The following is a 17,236-nucleotide window of genomic DNA, read 5'->3' on the forward strand; positions in this document are numbered from 1 at the left end:
GGCAGAGGATGTGGCTTGAAAAATAAGACTTACAGTTTGGCCTTCCACCACTGGAAAACAAAAGCCTGCCCGTTCCCACCAAAGGCTATGCTCTCTGCCTAGCACCCTTTCCACTCCAGGAAGGCTGGCCTGCCGGGGAAGCCTCACCCTCCTTCCCCACAACTCACACAGAAACCCATGAGGCACAGATAAAGGGCATTGTCCCAACTGGCATTTCACTCAGAGCCCCCAGCCAAGGAGGTACTGGCCACATGGTTCTGCCCCACAGCCCAGGGTCTGAGCCGGGCTCGAGGTCTGCTGCAGATGGATGATGAATTAGCCTATCAGAGGCAGGTCTTAAGAAACCAAGCTGCAGGTTGAGGAAAGAACATGTGCTCTTAATTACAGAGTATGAGTCAGTATCATCTAACCTGTTTAAACAAAACAACAAAAAAATGTGATTACTCTTTTGTGAGCACCTAGGAAGGGCCAAGCCCTGTGCTGGGTGAGTCATGGAGGTTACTACTAAGAAATAAGGGCTGCTCTCCCATTTTACAGATGAGGAGACTGAGGCTCTGGGAAGTAAATACATTTCCCAAGGCAGCACAGTCACCCTGGATTGGCTGACTACAGCGCCTATGGCCTCCCCAGCAGGTGCCACCACAGGGCTTCCTGTCCCCCTTGTTGGCAGGGCGTCTGCCATATGCCCGGAGACTCCTAGGCCATTCAGGGAGAGGAGTGGTCCTTTTGTTGTCATGTCACACCCCTAGGAGACCTTGAAGGTGCCAGAGTTCTCTATCCTTCTCTCTCAGCCCCTGCAGGCTGGGCCTTGAGTGAATTCTCTTCGTCGGTGGTGACTCCAGGACCAGCCTGTGCTGTTCCCATGGGCCCGTGCGTGCAACGTGCCTATTGTGAATTGTTTGAGTTGGGTCACAGGCTTCCCAGTAAGAGGCCTGAATACCCCACTCCCCCACCCTTCCTCTGATTTATAGAAGGGGACATCATATCAAAATGGGACCCAAATGTTTTTGGTAGGGACTCCTCTCCAATTCTGAGAAACAGATTAGAGGCAGGAAGCATTTACTGTGGGAGATTTCTCATCAGGCAGGCGTTCCTTGTTTTTCCTAAAGGCTCGGGATTCTCCTGGAGGTTCTACACTGCAAACAGTCCCACCCACGAGGGTGGTAATTTGATTATTACAATGACTGGGGGTGGAAATGGGGATGGGCCAGGGATGCTAAACATCCTGCAGGGTGGGGGACTCCCACATAGGGAAGCACTGCCCCACCCGGAATGTCAACAGCGTCCCTCCCGGTTGGGAAACACTTGACAGTGTCAAGAGGGCAGGCCCCCTGTGCTGGCCCATCGAGGGCTCACGGTAACTGAATAAAAGCAGGTGCACCAGGTTGTAAACCATCCCCACTTGGCTGCATATTTTGCTTTTTTGTGGTAAATGACATGAAAACTTTCTGGTTTCAGAAGCAATACATGTTTATGGTAGGAAATTTGGGGAAAGTCAAAGAAGAAAACAAAAAGCCTCTGTCTTCCACCCCTTGGAGACAAGCACTTTGAATCCTGTGATGCATTTTGTTCTAGATTTTTCTTTTCTAATAAACATGGTATGTCAGAAGTTTGGCTCATAAGCAGAATTAAAACAATCACCATAATAAACAAAGGAGATTCCCTGTTATTAAAGAATATGAGGAACATGTATTTTATCTCACTCTGGGTTATTGTTTTCTTTTTAAATGATAGAAATTAAGCAGAAAAAAAAAAACTTCACCATTAGGTTGACCATATCTGCATAATTTCCTAATTGTGCTCGTTTGCCCAAGAGCCAGGGGTCAGATTATGTTAAGTGTTAGATTAACCACATTGGCTTTTTGAGTGCAAATCTCCCTAACCAGCCTGCATTGCAAATCTTGGAGTCAGTAGGCTGTTTCCCATCATCCCTTTCAATTCTATCTTATGAAGACTCCTTTGGACCTTTTTTTTGTTTGTTTTTTAATTTTTTAAATTTATTTGACAGAGAGACAGGGAGAAAACACAAGCAGGGGGAGTGGGAGAGGGAGAAGCAGGCTCCCCGCTGAGCAGGGAGCCCGATGCGGGGCTCCATCCCAGGACTCTGGGACCATGAGCTGAGCCGAAGGCAGATGCTTGATGACTGAGCCACTCAGTGCCCCTCCTTTGGACCTTCCTACTGTCCTGTTCCTGCTCACCCAAGCTTGATCTTTGGAGATTGTGGCCTCGCCAGAGCCATGTTGGAGCACTGGTTGATCTCTCCTTGCCCTGCCGGCCTTGTGACCCGAATTGCTCTCCTTGACCTGCCTCCTCTGACCAGAAGCTCTCCATACTTGGCTATTGGAAGAGCTGTGGGCTCCCTGTGCCCTCCTCTTTGACCTTCCCCTGGAGACTCCTGGCACTCTGCATAAGCTGGGCACCCCCTTTGGTGTCTTATTTCTGATTTTCCTGCCCCCTGCCTGTGTGAGAGGTCCAGAACGGTGAGGCCACCCGTCTTAATGGTCAGTGCATGCACTTGGCCACCATCTCCCCACTCCCCTATTAGACTCACAGAAACTCACCAATTTGCTTTAAACAAACCTCACCGATAGCATTTTAGCATCTTGGATGTTTCCAGACACCCTCATCGTTTATATACTTGTCTTTGCCTGTTACCTGCCCACACATCACACTGGAAGATCTAGTACCACAACCAGTGTTCAGGATATCACCAAACAAGTAGTAGACTGATTCTCAGCTAGTTTTCGGTGAGGCAGGAAGGCTTGGAACCCTTCTGTTACACACAGCTGATTGGGGAAGCAATTGGAAGGATTTGTCATCTTGGCAAGTGAAATCCACCTTTATACATTCATCAAGTATGAGTGCCATGTGGTGAGGGTACAAAATTGATTAAGGTCCAGTCAAATCCTATGTGTGCAGAGCCCCATGACTCTGAGCCCCATGACTTTCCCCATGAGGAAAGAAGAAGATACAAATCGATAGTGCGTACAATCAGAAAGAGACAGGAACTCTTAATCCATTTGAAGTAGATAAAAGTTTCTCAACTGGGATGGTGGGTGAGGTTGGATGAGGAAAGTATTCCAGACAGAGGGAAAGGCACAGAATAATGAAAGAGTATGGATTATCTGCGGAATGGAAGACTAGACTAGGCATGGGAGGACAGAAGAGGAAAGGAGGCTGAGCTGCTAGGTTGTCCACTCTACTGCTCACCCCTCTGAGAACCGGAGAGTTCGATTATCAGATCTGGCCTTTCTTCTTCATCTGGTAGGAGCCCCTTCCTTCTCAGGATTGATCCAGCCTCCCTTATCTCACCAAAACTTGCCTCCTGGGCCCCACTCCCTCAAGCCCTTGCATTTGAGCTGTGAACAAGGCTTTGGAGGACCATGCATGGGGTCATCCAGGCCCTGTGGACATCCAGCAGGGGATGTTAATGGAAGCCAGAATTTGGGTACCACTCAGACCTACCAGAGGCAGCCACATCCACACCCTCCCGGTTTGCTGAGAACTTGTCATTGCCCCCTTACAATGCCACATGTGCTCTTCACTCCTGCAGGCAAAATTCTCTTCCGACGGAGCCACATCCGGGACGTGGCTGTCAAACGCCTCATACCGATCGATGAGTACTGTAAGGTAAGTCTAAGAGATGCTAACACTTCCCTGTGTCTCATGTCTTCCCTTTAGGTCATTTCTTCTTTTCCCTTTCTGGCTACAAAATAGTCATTGCGAGCAATCTGCAGTTGAAAGAAATGTAAAAACCAGAACATCAACCACCCATGAGTCCTCAGAGACAACAATTATTAAGGTTTCTACATGTTTCCTTTCTAGTTTTTGTCTCTATATGCATTTCTTTATGGTGTTGACACCATCCCATATGTGTTATTTTTGTTGCTCTTTCTTTTTTCTCTGATATTTTGATATAAGAATTTCCCCATGCTATAAAAACATCTTCTTGAACCTACTTTCAATGGATGCATAGTATTCCACTGAGTGTGAATGTTCCAGAAGTTATTCAGTCCCTGTCCTTGGACAGTGCAGCTGGCTGCCAATCCCTTGAATGTTCTAAATCACAAGGGGCCTGCCTTTTGGCTACATTTCCTTTGATTTGCAGCTGTGGTTGGGAAAGAAGCATGCTTTTCCTTTGTCTGGGTTCCCTTACCTTTAGTATTATTTCTCTAACTTAAAATCACTAGCAGCTCTGATTGGAGAAGGTTGGGAATAACAAGAAATGCCTTAACAATGGAGCAGCAAAGATCGGAAACAAAGCATATGTATTTGTTCTTCTCACATCTGTCCTACATTTTCCTGGAGGTTCTAGCCAGTGTACACAGGGAAAAAAGAAAATAAAAGGCATACAGTTCGGAAAGGAAGAAATAAAACTGCCTTGATTCACAGATGACATGATTCTGTTGGAGAAAATCATAAGGGAGCCACAAGAAAAAAAAGAAAACTACTAGAACTAATAAGTTTAGTAAGATCACAGGATACAAGATCAATATAAAAAATTAACTGTTGGGGCGCCTGGGTGGCTCAGATGGTTAGGCATCTGCCTTCGGCTCAGGTCATGATCCCAGGGTTCTGGGATTGAGCCCCGCACTGGGCTCCTGGCTCGGCGGGGAGCCTGCTTCTTCCTCTGCCTCTGCCTCTCCCCCTGCTCATACTTTCTCTCTCTGTGTCTCAAATGAATAAATAAAATCTTTAAAAGAAAAAAAAAATCAACTGTAGAGGCACCTGGCTGGCTCAGTCGGTGAAATGTGAGACTCTTGATCTTAGGGTTGTGAGTTCAAGCCTGACATTGGGCATGGAGCCTCATTGAGAAAAAAAATAAAATAAAAAAATCTTTCTTTATTTAAAAAAAAATCAGTTGTACCTCTAAATACTAAGCATGAACAATCCAAAAATGAAATTAAGAAAATAATTCCACTCACAATAACATCAAAAAGAATAAAATACTTGGGGGCGCCTGGGTAGCTCAGATGGTTAAGCGTCTGCCTTTGGCTCAGGTCATGATCCCAGGGTCCTGGGATCGAGCCCTCCTCCATCGGGCTCCTGGCTCAGTGGGGAGCCTGCTTCGCCCTCTCCCTCTGCCTTTGCCTCTGCCCCTGCTCATGCTCTCTCTCCCTCTCTGTATCTCTGTGTCTCAAATTAATAAATAAAATCTTAAAAAAAAAAGAATAAAATACTTAGGAATAAATTGAATAAAAGAAGTACAGGGTTTATACATTGAAACTACAAAACACTGTTGAGAGAAACTAAACCAGCTCTAAATTAATGGAGAGACATTACTTACTCGTGGATTAGAAGACTCAGTAGTGTTAAAATGGCACTTCTTACTACTCAGGCATAAAAAAGAATGATATCTTGCCATTTGCAATGACACGGATAGAACTAGAGAGTATTATGCTAGGTGAAACAGGTCAGTCAAAGAAAGACAAATACCATATGATTTCACTCATATGTGGAATTTAAGAAACAAAACAAACGAGCAAAGGGGAAAAAAAAAGAGAGGCAAACCAAGAAACAGACTCTTAACTATAGAGAACAAACTGACGGTTTCCAGAGGCGAAGGCGGGGTGGGGCGGGGGAGCGGGGACATGGGTGAAATAGTGGTGGGGATTGAAGAGTGCGCTTGCTGTGCTGAGCACCAGGTGAAGTGTGGAAGTACTAAATCACTGTATCGTGCACTAAAACTAATATTACACTGAATACTAACTAACTGGAATTTAAATACAAACTTAAAAAAATCTAGGAGAATAAATTAGAATTTGGGGGTCAGGATGAATTTCTTAATGAGAACAATGTGTGTGTGTGTGTGTGTGTGTGTGTGTGTTATGTGGAATCTGTAGAAATTGATATGAAAAAGACAAACAACCATACAGGGAAAATGGGCAAAGGACAGGATTGGAAGTACAATAAAAAAGACAAATCTCAATGACAAACAAATAATAACAAAAAAACACTATAAAATGAAGCTGGCAGTTCTTCCCCAATTGATCTATACATTCAGTATAATCTCTGTCAAACTCCTAGTAAGCTTTTTTGTAGAAATTAACAAGCTGATCCTAAATTATATGGAGAAATGCAAGGATCCCAAAATAGGCAAAACAATTATGAAAAAAAGAACAAAATTAGAGGCTTATAGTACCCATTTCAAAACTTCCTACAAAAGCTACAGTAATCAAGACTGGCATAAGGATAGGCACGTAGATCAGTGGAACAGAAGTGAGGGCCTAGAAATAAACTTTTGTGAAATTTATGGTCAATTGATTTTCAGCAGTGCTGCCAAAAAATTCAATAGGGAAAGGATAATGTTTTTAACAGTGTGGGATAATAGGATATCCATACACCAAAAAAAAAAAGGAAAAAAAAATTAAGTTGGATCCCTACTTCACACCATGCACAAAAATCAACTCAAAATGATCACAGACCTAAACATAAGAGCTAAAATTGTAAAACTTCTAGAAGAAAACATAGGAGAAAATCTTTATGACCATGATTTAGGCAGAGAGTTCCTAGATATGACACCAAAAGAGAAAAATTGATAAATTGGACTTCATTAAACTTCCAAACTCTGGGGCGCCTGGGTGGCTCAGTCGGTTGAGCATCTGCCTTCGGCTCAGGTCATGATCCTGGAGTCCTGGGATCGAGTCCCGCAGTGGGCTCCCTGCTCAGCAGGGAGTCTGCTTCTCCCTCTGACCCTCCCCCCTCTCATGCTCTCTCTCTCTATCTCATTCTCTCTCAAATAAATAAATAAAATCTTTAAACTTCCAAACTCTGTACTTCAAAAAAATCCAGTGAAGAAAGTAAAAAGACATGTCACAGATTAGGAGAAAATATTTGTAAATCATCTCTGACAAGGGACTTGTATTGAATCTATACAAAGAACTCTTAAAACTTAACCATGAAGATGTCCCAGTTTAAAAATAGACAAAAGATTTGAATAGAAGTTTCACCCAAGAAGATGCATGATGGTTAATAAGCACATGAAAAGGTGTTCAGCTTTATTACTCATTAGGCAATCATTAGGTAATGAGAAACCTACACAGCCACTGGAATGGCTGTAATCCACAAGATAGACAAAACCAAGAGCTGGTGAGGATATGGAGAAACTGGAGCCCTCGCTCTGGTGGGGACACACGATGAGAAGCCACTCTGGAAAATAGTTTGGCACTTTCTTCCACGAGTGAGATATGACCACTCTTAGATACCTACTCCAGAGAATTGAAAACTTACATCCACACAAAGACTTGAATGTACATGTTTGTAGCAGTACTAATTCATAATAGCCAAAAACTGGAAGCAATCCAGATGTCCATCATCAGGTGCATAGATAAAGAAAATGTGGAATACCCATACAATAGAATATTTTCGACAATAAAATGCAGTGAAATCCTGATAAATGCTGCAACTTGGGTGAATCTCAAGCACGTGATGCTAAGAGAAGCCAGATGCAAAAGACTACACGTTGCATGATTCCATCTACATGAAATGTGCAGATGGAGACAGAGAGCAGATCAGTGGTTTCCGAGGCCTGAGGATAGTGCAGGCAGAGATGGACCACACGTTAGGCGGGGGAAATTTTTGAGGTGATGGAAAAGTTCTAAAACTAGATTGTGGTGTTGGTTGCACAACTCTATAATTTACTAAATATCATTGAATTGTGTACTTATAATGGGTGGATTTTATAATACATAAATTATACTTCGATACATCTTTAAAAAAATGTAAAGGGGGGCAGTGCGGGGATATATGGCGCTTGTCTTGGCAAGAGACCTCATGGAAGGGCAGAAAATCACTCCTGATCACTCTTGTCTTCTCTTTGCCAGACATGACCTCCTTTCATCCCGCCAACAACCTTAAGAAATAGGTTTTATTATTCCCACTGTGTAGGCGAAGAAACAGAGGTCCAACAAAGTTACCTACAACAGTAGTATTGGAGGATTTGATGGTTGAATGCTAGCCTTTTAGGACTTGGCCCTCCCATACCACTTACGGCCTCTCTTTCTCTCCTAAGGATATGCTTAAAAAGGGATTGGGGAGTGAAGGGCAGGGAAGGTCACCCAGGCACAAAGGTACTACTACTGCCTCCCAGCTCTCAGAGGAAAGTTCGGATCTTCTCCTCTTTGTGTCTTTTCAAACCTCTAGAGCCTAAAAGTCCTTTGTCCAGGCCTTGCTGGCAAGACCTTCAGACCTCTGGGGTTATCTTGGCCAGCTGGGGATTTCCAGCTGGTATCTTCCCTAGCAACTATTGTCTCTCAGCCCAAAGTGTGCTATCCTGCTTCTTACCCCAGCCCAGCCAGCTTCTCCCCAGAGTGACACTTTCCTCATACCCAGGGCTTCATGAACCTCCAGATATTTGATTTGGAAAAGGAGATTTAAAATCATGAAATGAGGGGCACCTGTGTGGCTCAGTTGGGCGTCCAGCTCTTGATTTCGGCTCAGGTTGTGATCTTGGGGGTCGTGGGATCAAGCCCCGAGACTCCGTGCTCAGCAGGGAGTCTGCTTGAGGTTCTCTCTCTCTCCCTCTGCCCCTCTGCCCCCAAAATAAATAAATAAATCTTTTTTAAAAATCCTGAAATAAAAAGAGATAGCAGCAGCTGCCTGCATCTGGCTGATGCTTGGAATGGTATAGAGATCATGAATTCACCTGGTTTCACCATAGGGAAGAAACGGCTTATGTTGGATGAGCCACATGGAAGTTACCACTCCCTGCAATTAATGCATCATAAGAAGCAGAGCAGAGCAGATATTTTGGGGTTTGGTTTGGCCAAATTCCCCGGCTTGGCTTCAAGGGAACTGCCCTCCTGGAAGGAGATGAAACTATCTATTCCAAGGTTTGCAAAATCTTTTACAGACTACACAGACTTTTACTTAACATTTGAGTATCCGTTATTGGCATTGTTGTGAGCTGACTTAAGCCAATTTAATCTATAACTATTAGCTTTATTTTAGTAGAAATTGGTATTCTCCAATAGATAAAGATAGACAAAGGCTGTAGGTATCCCAAACCTAATTCCAACGAGGAAGAAACTTTCTGCTCTACTAGACCTATTATAAAGTTACAGTAATTAACATAGTGTGGTGTTGGCACAAGGGTAGGCAGACCATTGGAACAAAATAGAGAAGCCAGAAACAGACCTGTGTGTATTTGAACACTTTAATACTGACAAAAGCAGCCTCGCCGGTCATTGAGGAAAGGTTGGCTTCCTCAGTAAGTGGGGATCTTTATGGGGGGAAAAAAATGGTAACTAAGCCCTGCCTCACACCACACATGTAATCATTTCCAAGGAAATTAAAGACCTAAATGTAAGAGGCAATAGTATAAAAGGTTTTAAAAGATAAAAATAGGGGGAAAAAGCTTTATAATCTCTACGTATAGAGGGATTTTTAAAGACACAAAGTACCAACCATTAAAAGATTGATTTACTTGACTACATTAAATTTAAGAACCTCTGTTCATTGAAGAACACAGTGAAAACAAAACTTGGCCAAGTGCTGTCACATACACAAGCATTTATCATCAAGCAGCTCCCTACACAGCCTCTCAAGTTGTTCTGTAAGCTTATTGAAACACCAGCTGTCAGTCTGACACCACTTTGCATGGACATTTCCTCGAGACAAATGGAATGATATCCCAGTGCCAGGATCGGCTCATCCCACCCTGGTCTGACAGTTAAATCCCCTAGAAGAAACAGAACACAGAGGATTCAGAATCCTAGACCCAGGGTACCATTTTGGAGGATGGACTTGGCACATTCTTTTCATGCAAGGGCCAGAGTATCTGAGAATATTTCTAGAGTATCGCTCATTTCACCAGTAAAGAATATCATTTCTAACAACTGTTGTGCTGGTGAATAAAGGCTACAGTGTTGGTCAGAGGTCAAGATAACTGAAGCCATGAAATAGCCTTTTCTAGAGTGAGGACTTGTGATTAGAGTTCTTTACTTGCCAGAGTGTTCATTTCTGATGAAGATTCACATTTTTACTAACCATCATTGGCGTGTAGCTTAAATCTAACACACACACATACACACACAGACAGACACACACGAGTGTGTTCGCCCATACTGTGGTATTTTGAACTAAATGATAGGCAGTCTAATAGCAGTGTTTACCAGACTCCAGCCATTTGAGACCTCCTGTCAAGACGTTTACTGTATACTACCACCTGTATTATTATTATTAAAATTAACTCGCTTTTTTAACTTCTTAAAAATATACATTTTAGAGGAAATTTTATAATATACCATAATATAAAACTGCTAAAACTTGCCAAAAATAAAAGAGCAATGAAACAATAGCAACAAAGGATATGTCTTTCAGTCTAGCCAGCTGCTGCCTGCCTACCCGAGGCCCCACACTACCTGGTCCTGCTCTTTTTCTTTTTTCTTTTTTAAGGTTTATTTATTTATTTTAGACAGAGTGTGTGCCAGTGAGGGCTGGGGGAGGGGCAGAGGAAGAGAATCTTCAAGCTGATCCCCCGCTGAGCACGGAGCACCACTCAGGGCTCGATCCTATGACCCATAAGGTCATGACCTGAGCCAAAACCAAGAGTTCGATGCTCAACTGACTGAGCCATCCAGGCGCCCCAACCTGGTCCTGCTCTTAAGAGACAAGTTAGAAAAGCTTTCTCTTCCAGGAATTTCCCAGTTTTAGGTCTTATGTTTAAGTCTCTAATCCATTTGGAGTGGATTTTTGCATGTGGTGTAAGATAAGGGCCCAGTGTCATTCTTTTGCATGTGGGTGTTGTTCTCCCAGCACCATTTGTTGAAGAGACTGTCCCTTTCCCGTTGTATGTTCTCGGTGCCTTTGTCAAAGACCAGTTGCCTATATGTGTGGATTTGTTTGAGGCTCTTGGCAGTGATTTCATGGATATGATACCAAAAGCAGAGGCAACAAAAATAAAAATAAACTAGTGGGACTACATCAAACTAAAAAGCTGCACAACAAAGGAAATAACAGAGTAAAAAAGCAACATACAAAATGGTTGAAAATATTTGCAATCATATATCTGTCAAGGGGTCAATCTCAAATATATAAAGAACCCATATATCTCAATAATAAAAAAGCTAATAACCTGATTTAAAAATGGGCTAAGACCTTGAATAGACAGTTCTCCAAAGAAGATACACAAATAACCAGCTGGTATATGGAAAACTGCTTAATGTCACTCATCATCAGGGAAATGCAAATCAAAATCACAATGTGATATCATTTCACATTTGTCAGGATAGCTACTATAAAAAAAAACAAAAACAAGTGTTGGTAAGGATATGGAGAAATTGGAACGCTTGCACACCGTTGGTGGGAATGCGAAATGCAGCCCCTATGAAAAACAGTATGGAGGTTCTTCAGAAAATTAAAAATAGTGCTGCCATATGATCCAGTGATCCCACTGCTGGGTATACATCCAAAGAAATTGAAATCAGGATCTGGAAGAGAGATTAGCACTCCCATGCTGGTAGCAGCACTATTCCTAATAGCCAAGATGTGGAAACAACCTGAACGTGGTATATACAGACAACAGAATACTATTTCGCCTTTCAAAAGGATATTCGACAATATGTCACAATGTGGATGAACCTTAAGGCCGCTTTACGAAGTGAAATAAGCCAGTCACAGAAAGATAAAATCCTACATGATTCCACTTACATGATCTGAAATAGTCAAACTCAGAATCACAGAGCAAAATGGTGGTTGCCGGGAGCTGGAGGGACAGAAAAACGGGGCGTTACTAACCAACGGGTATAAAGTTGCGGCCAAGCAAGAGGAGTAAGCTCTAGAGATCCACGGTACAACACCCAGTAGTACTGTATTGTGCACTTAAAATTTGTCACAAGGATAGATCTCGTGGTGAGCGTTACTATCACACTGAAAGAAAATTTTAAAAATAGAATGAGAGAAAAGTGGTAATTCGCTAAGGCATTCATTCTGAAGTTCAAGAGGGTTGAAAGGACTGAGAAAACCCAACTCCCTCACTAGGCGAGGCATTGTTATTTAACTGAGCCATCTTGCTGGCTCTGGAGTCACCTCCCAGAACCACTGCAGTATACAGTACCCATTAACACAGCACCGAGAGACAAAGAGTTCACGTCAAGCAGCTATAGCGTATGATGGAAATCTCAAAGCCACTTCCTCACTTATTCTGTAGCACGACCTTCCAAGGTGGGTGTTTGTGATTTCCGTTTTACAGATGAGCAAACGGAAGCTGGAGGTGATGGGACATGGCCAGAGCCAGAATCAGCAGCTGGGGCTATCTGACCTTTTATCATGACTCTCAGCAAACGGGACTCGTTCTGCTCACCTCTCCTCTCATCCCTGCATCGACCAGCCGCATCTCTCCAAAGGGCCAGGATTCCCTCCGGGACAGAACGGAGTTTTCCTGGAACTGTGGTTCTTCGTTTTTACTGACTGAACACAAGACAGTTCTGGAGTATTTCAGAAGCAGAATTATTTCTCTGCCCCGGGTCATGTTTTTGTGTTAGCCTGTCCTTCCAAAATGAAAGGGGTAAACATCAAAGCACTCAGTGCCGCCTTTTATTAGTAACTTGGCTATATTTTATGGTTTAGGGATTTGGCTTTTACTTCCTAGGAATTGCTCAAAACCAAAAGGGAACTTGGCACTGTCAGGAGGTTTCCGTGGGCCTCATTGTCCCTTCCCTCACTGGTCCTTTTGGAGCCTCTGCTCATTTCAGCAGGGAGCACCCCGGGAGGCCCCCGCAGGTGCAGGCCATGGCCACCTCAGGGCCCACCCTGCTCTCCCTTATGGCATTGGTCCAGTGAATACTTTCAACCAGGTATCAGGGGCTCCCCAGGACTATCTAGACCTGTAGGGAAGGTGCGGGAGGAACAGCCGCATACCCCTGCCTTCTGTGGGTTCGGGGTAGAGGAGCTGGAGTCAGCCAGCCCTGGGCTATCCAGTCCTGCCTACTTCACTAGAGCTTCCATTTCCCCATCTCCGAAATGGGCCAGCCCTCCCAGGACTGCACGGAATGACACAGACGAACGTGTTCCGGGAGCCGTCGAGTGCTGAGCCGACATAAGGGAAGGGTGTTATTGCAGTCTGGGGGCAACCGCAAGATTTCTGCACACAAAGCAGCCAGGACACACCACGGTCCAGCATATAATCAGCTCCTTCACTGTGTGGTTCTAACTGTACGAACTGCAGGATTTCAGAGGAAAGAAAGACCCACGGGGGCCCCCAAGACGGCAGCTTGTCCCAAGCAGAATGAATCCTCCAAACCCGAAAGAGAAGGAGGTCAGAAGCCAGAGGCAGGGGAGGGAAGCGCCTGCTCGCTCCCTCTTGGCCTCTCTGCCTCTGGCCTGGAAAAGATCAGTCCCTGGGGATCTGCTACAGAGCAGGAGCTACTTCAGTAAAATCAATGAGCCACAAATAACAGGCCCTTCTGGGGTGAAGAGCTTGGACAGTGACTAGGGAAATCCCCCTGCTAACACACGTCCACCGACCTCACGTCTTCTTCAGCTTTAGGTATGAGACAGCTCGAACCTGGGGGTCTGGCTTAGAGTCAGAGCCGGACTCAAAGGCCATATAGGGTCAGCTACCCAGGGGACCACCAGTGGGTGAGTGAATAAACAGAATGTGGCATAGCCGTACAGTGGAATATTATTCAGCCTTGAAAAGGAAGGAAATTCCAGCACCTGCTACAGCATAGATGAACCTTGAGGCTGTTAGCTAAATATAAGCAGCCCGGCATAAAAGGACAAATATTGTATGATTCCACTTATATGAGGTATTGGAACAATCAAATTCATACAGACAGGAGGTAGAACAGTTGCCAGGAACTGAAGGAAGGGGGAATTATTTAATAGGTACAGGGCTTCAGTTTTGCGAAATAGAAAGCGTTCTGGGGCTGGAAGGTGGGGATGGTTGCATAACAAGGTGAACGTACTTAATGCCACTGAACCGTATGCTTAAAAATGCTAAAGATGATAGGGTGCCTGGATGGCTCAGTCTGTAGAGTGAGTGTAGTGTGACTCTTGGTCTCGTGGTCATGAGTTTGAGCCCCACATGGGGCATGGAGCCTACTTAAAAAAATGATTAAGGTGGCAAATTTTATGTGTTATTTTACCACAATTAAAACTTTTTTTATTTTTTTTAGGTTTTATTTATTTTGACAGAGAGAGCATGAGCAGGGGGGAGGGGCAGAGGGAATGGGAGAGGGAGAAGAGGCTCCCAGCAGAGCAGGGAGCCCCACGCAGGGCTCGATCCCAGGAGCCTGGGATCACGACCTGAGCCAAAGGCAGACACTTAACCGACTGAGCCACACAGGTGCCCCTAAAACTTTTTAAAAATCAGAAAAATAAGTCAAAATACCCCTGAAACCTTGAGGAAGGGACCACTGGAGACCCCCATCCGTCTCTCCATTAGTCCATCGTATGCCAGGAGCAGGGTTGGAGCATCACTTTGCAGGGGATGAATGGAAGGTGAGCTTTTAGAGGCTTGTTATATAGAAAATATAGGACATGTTTTTCTCCACTCCCAACTCACTCAGCACTTGCAGGAGGCACATGAGAGGCACCCAGGAACTGAGGCCTTCTGTGGAGAGGAGCAGAGTCCTGCCTCCCTCCAGAGCAGGCACTGGCGGGCTGAAATGACGGGCAACATTGCCCGTGCCATTTACATCTGTGCGTGTGTGCAGGCGCGCTCCCTGCACGGAAGTTTGTAAGAGAATGTGTGCATGACGCAGCTTTCCTGCACTGCGATCTGCATCCTCAGGACCCAGGCCAGAAGGGGCTTAAATAAAGGTCTGTTACACTAAGCTGTTTATTCATGATGGTGCTTCATCTTAGTTTCATATTCTTTCAGGATCAGGATGCATCCATCCTTCTCTCGTATTGGACACAGACACCAGTGCACTGCTGGGCCCAGAAATCATGTCTTTAGAATCATTGAATGGATACCTGTTGGGAGATGAACAGGCCCAAAGAATGCCTCGTCCCCGTTGTACCCTCCACCCACTCCTTATCCAACCCGCTGGCAGACATCTGAGGCTCCTTTAACTGATGAGCTAGCATGGCAAATTAATATGGACTGGGGCAGTGACAGATACCAGATGTTTCAACCCCTCAATAACCTGGGAACTTCTAACCTCTACCCAAATCATAAAGCAGTGCCCTTGCTGTAACACTGCAGATCTGTGAGTTAAGACATGCATGCAGGCATGTTGGAAACCAGCTTAGTGTTCACCAGTAGGCAGCTGGGTCAATAAAGTACGATACATTTGTGCAATAGACACCCTCAACATCCAGTAGACATGAAGTCATAGAAGAATAATGACATGGCATGAAGTCACCAGTTTAGTGTTTCAGATAAATGTATACATATTCTTTGCTCAGATATGCCCATAACATGTATGGGCACGCCTGTGTGTGTGTGTGCGTGTATACACTGTGTGCATGCATGCATGTGTGCATGTGGTCCCCAAACCAGCAGCAACACCAGGGAGCTTGTCAGATATGCACATTCTCAGGCCCCACCCCAGACCTACTGAATCAAAAGATCTGGGACCCAGCCGTCTGGTTTCACAAGCCCCCCAGGTGATTCTTATCATACCCAAGGTTGAGAAGCCCTGACTCATGGCATTCCTGACACCCCTTTCCTTCCTTTGGACTCATTTGTGTCTCTTCTCCAGGCCCTGATCCAGCTGCCCCCCTATATCTCTCAGTGTGATGAGGTGCTGCAGTTCTTTGAGACAAGACCCGAGGACCTGAATCCCCCGAAAGAGTAAGTTGGTGTGTGGACTTCCCCAAAGTGTACCCTCACGGCTGTCCCTGCTCCCAGGCCGACCCCAAGAGGAATTGGAATAGAACAAGTAAAAAATTCAGCTTGACCACCCTGATTGAGCCCTTGTGGGACCTTGCTGCATGTGGCCCGCACAGGGGAAGGAAGCTGGCTCACGCATGGAGAGTGGTGGAAGCGGGAGCCTGGATGCCCTTGCAGTGGGGCCTTGCCCACAAGGGTGAATGTGCTCGTGACCGTGAGGGATATGAATGAATGAGTGACAAGACCTGCTCGAGGTCTCAGCGCTCGTGAGTGACAGGGCCAGGGCCAGAATTTGATCCTGATCATCCAGGGTCTAACACTGTCCCAAAATGTTCACCCCAGCCCCTGCAGCAGACAGAAAACACTTCGAGGTGCCTGTCTGTGCGTAGCCAGTGGTCCTGGCAGCCCAGGCACGCTGCAGAGACTCTCCCTACTGCCTGCTGGCTTTACACATCAGGAGTTGATGGCACCAATGGCCCTGCCAGCCCGAAACACTGACCTACACATAGCGCTTTTTTAGAAAGTTTAGTTGTGGGGGAAACCACCATGCGTGTCTGCAGAGAGAAGAGTTCTCTATAATGGAGCAGTCACAGGGCTGAGGGGCGGGGGGGTGGGGACCAGCCCACAGGTGCGGGGCAGTCTGGGGTCATAGGGGCCAGAGCCAGCACCTATTGGGAAGGGCTGAGAAGTGCCAGACAGCCTCTTTGGCCAGAGAGAGAGAGCAGGTGCAGGTGCACGCGCACACATGTACACACAACTAGAAGCCACCAAAAATACAAAACGTAGCCTAGACTACACCAAAGAAAGCACGAAGTATCAGCCGTGATAAGCTAACAGCATCGTGCTGGAGTATATGTATCTAGTTCCAAGAGGCTTCCTGTAAAGAAGGAAAAGGTTCCAATCTCTCTGTCCCTTCCCTGCTATATGACCTTGAACAAGTGTCTTGACTTCTCTGGGCTTCTGTTTCCTCATCAGTAAAGTGGTCTTGGCTAACCTCGATCTCATCTTGGTTGTGAGGATTAAACACCATCCTGCCTATAAAGGAGAGCCTGGTGCATGGCAGGTACTTACTTACCTGGTGAGGCCTTCCTGTCTTTAAGCCAGGCTTTGATGTGGAAGGAAGGTGGGAAGGTTGCTGAGGGCCCAGGGGGTGGCTCTGGGGCCACAGCAGGCAGTCAGTCTCAGGTGGGCCTTGGTTGTTGGTTGAGGGAGTAATGAAATAGCAACGAAACAGCCGGTCCCTTGGTCAGGATCCTGAAGCTCATACCTGAGTTAGGGCTAAAGATGGAAACTGGGGGTCGTTCCCGGCAGTCTTTAGGGAGACAGAAGATGGATTCCAAATGGTGCTGTTAAAGGAAGGTTTTTTTTGCTGCCATGCATAGGAAAACTTGGGACCGTCCCAAGCATGTCACACAGAGAAGATGATGTGCCTGGTGAGCCCACACATGCTGCTGC

At 45.4% G+C, this 17,236-nt stretch overlaps 1 protein-coding gene across 1 annotated transcript in view; it reads left to right on the forward strand.

The window, feature by feature from the left end:
* The window catches only part of SH3PXD2B (SH3 and PX domains 2B), a 101,102-nt gene that overhangs the window by 44,369 nt on the left and 39,497 nt on the right, over window positions 1-17,236 (forward strand). The window contains exons 4-5 of the mRNA XM_025866619.2: window positions 3,554-3,630; window positions 15,651-15,742. Of these exons, the coding sequence (XP_025722404.1) occupies window positions 3,554-3,630; window positions 15,651-15,742 (169 nt within the window). The remainder of the gene's footprint in view (window positions 1-3,553; window positions 3,631-15,650; window positions 15,743-17,236) is intronic.

Source organism: Callorhinus ursinus, unplaced genomic scaffold (assembly GCF_003265705.2).
Source record: "Callorhinus ursinus isolate GAN/ISIS: 27379988/994484 unplaced genomic scaffold, GSC_fseal_2.0 scaffold3, whole genome shotgun sequence".
Taxonomy (NCBI): domain Eukaryota; kingdom Metazoa; phylum Chordata; class Mammalia; order Carnivora; family Otariidae; genus Callorhinus; species Callorhinus ursinus.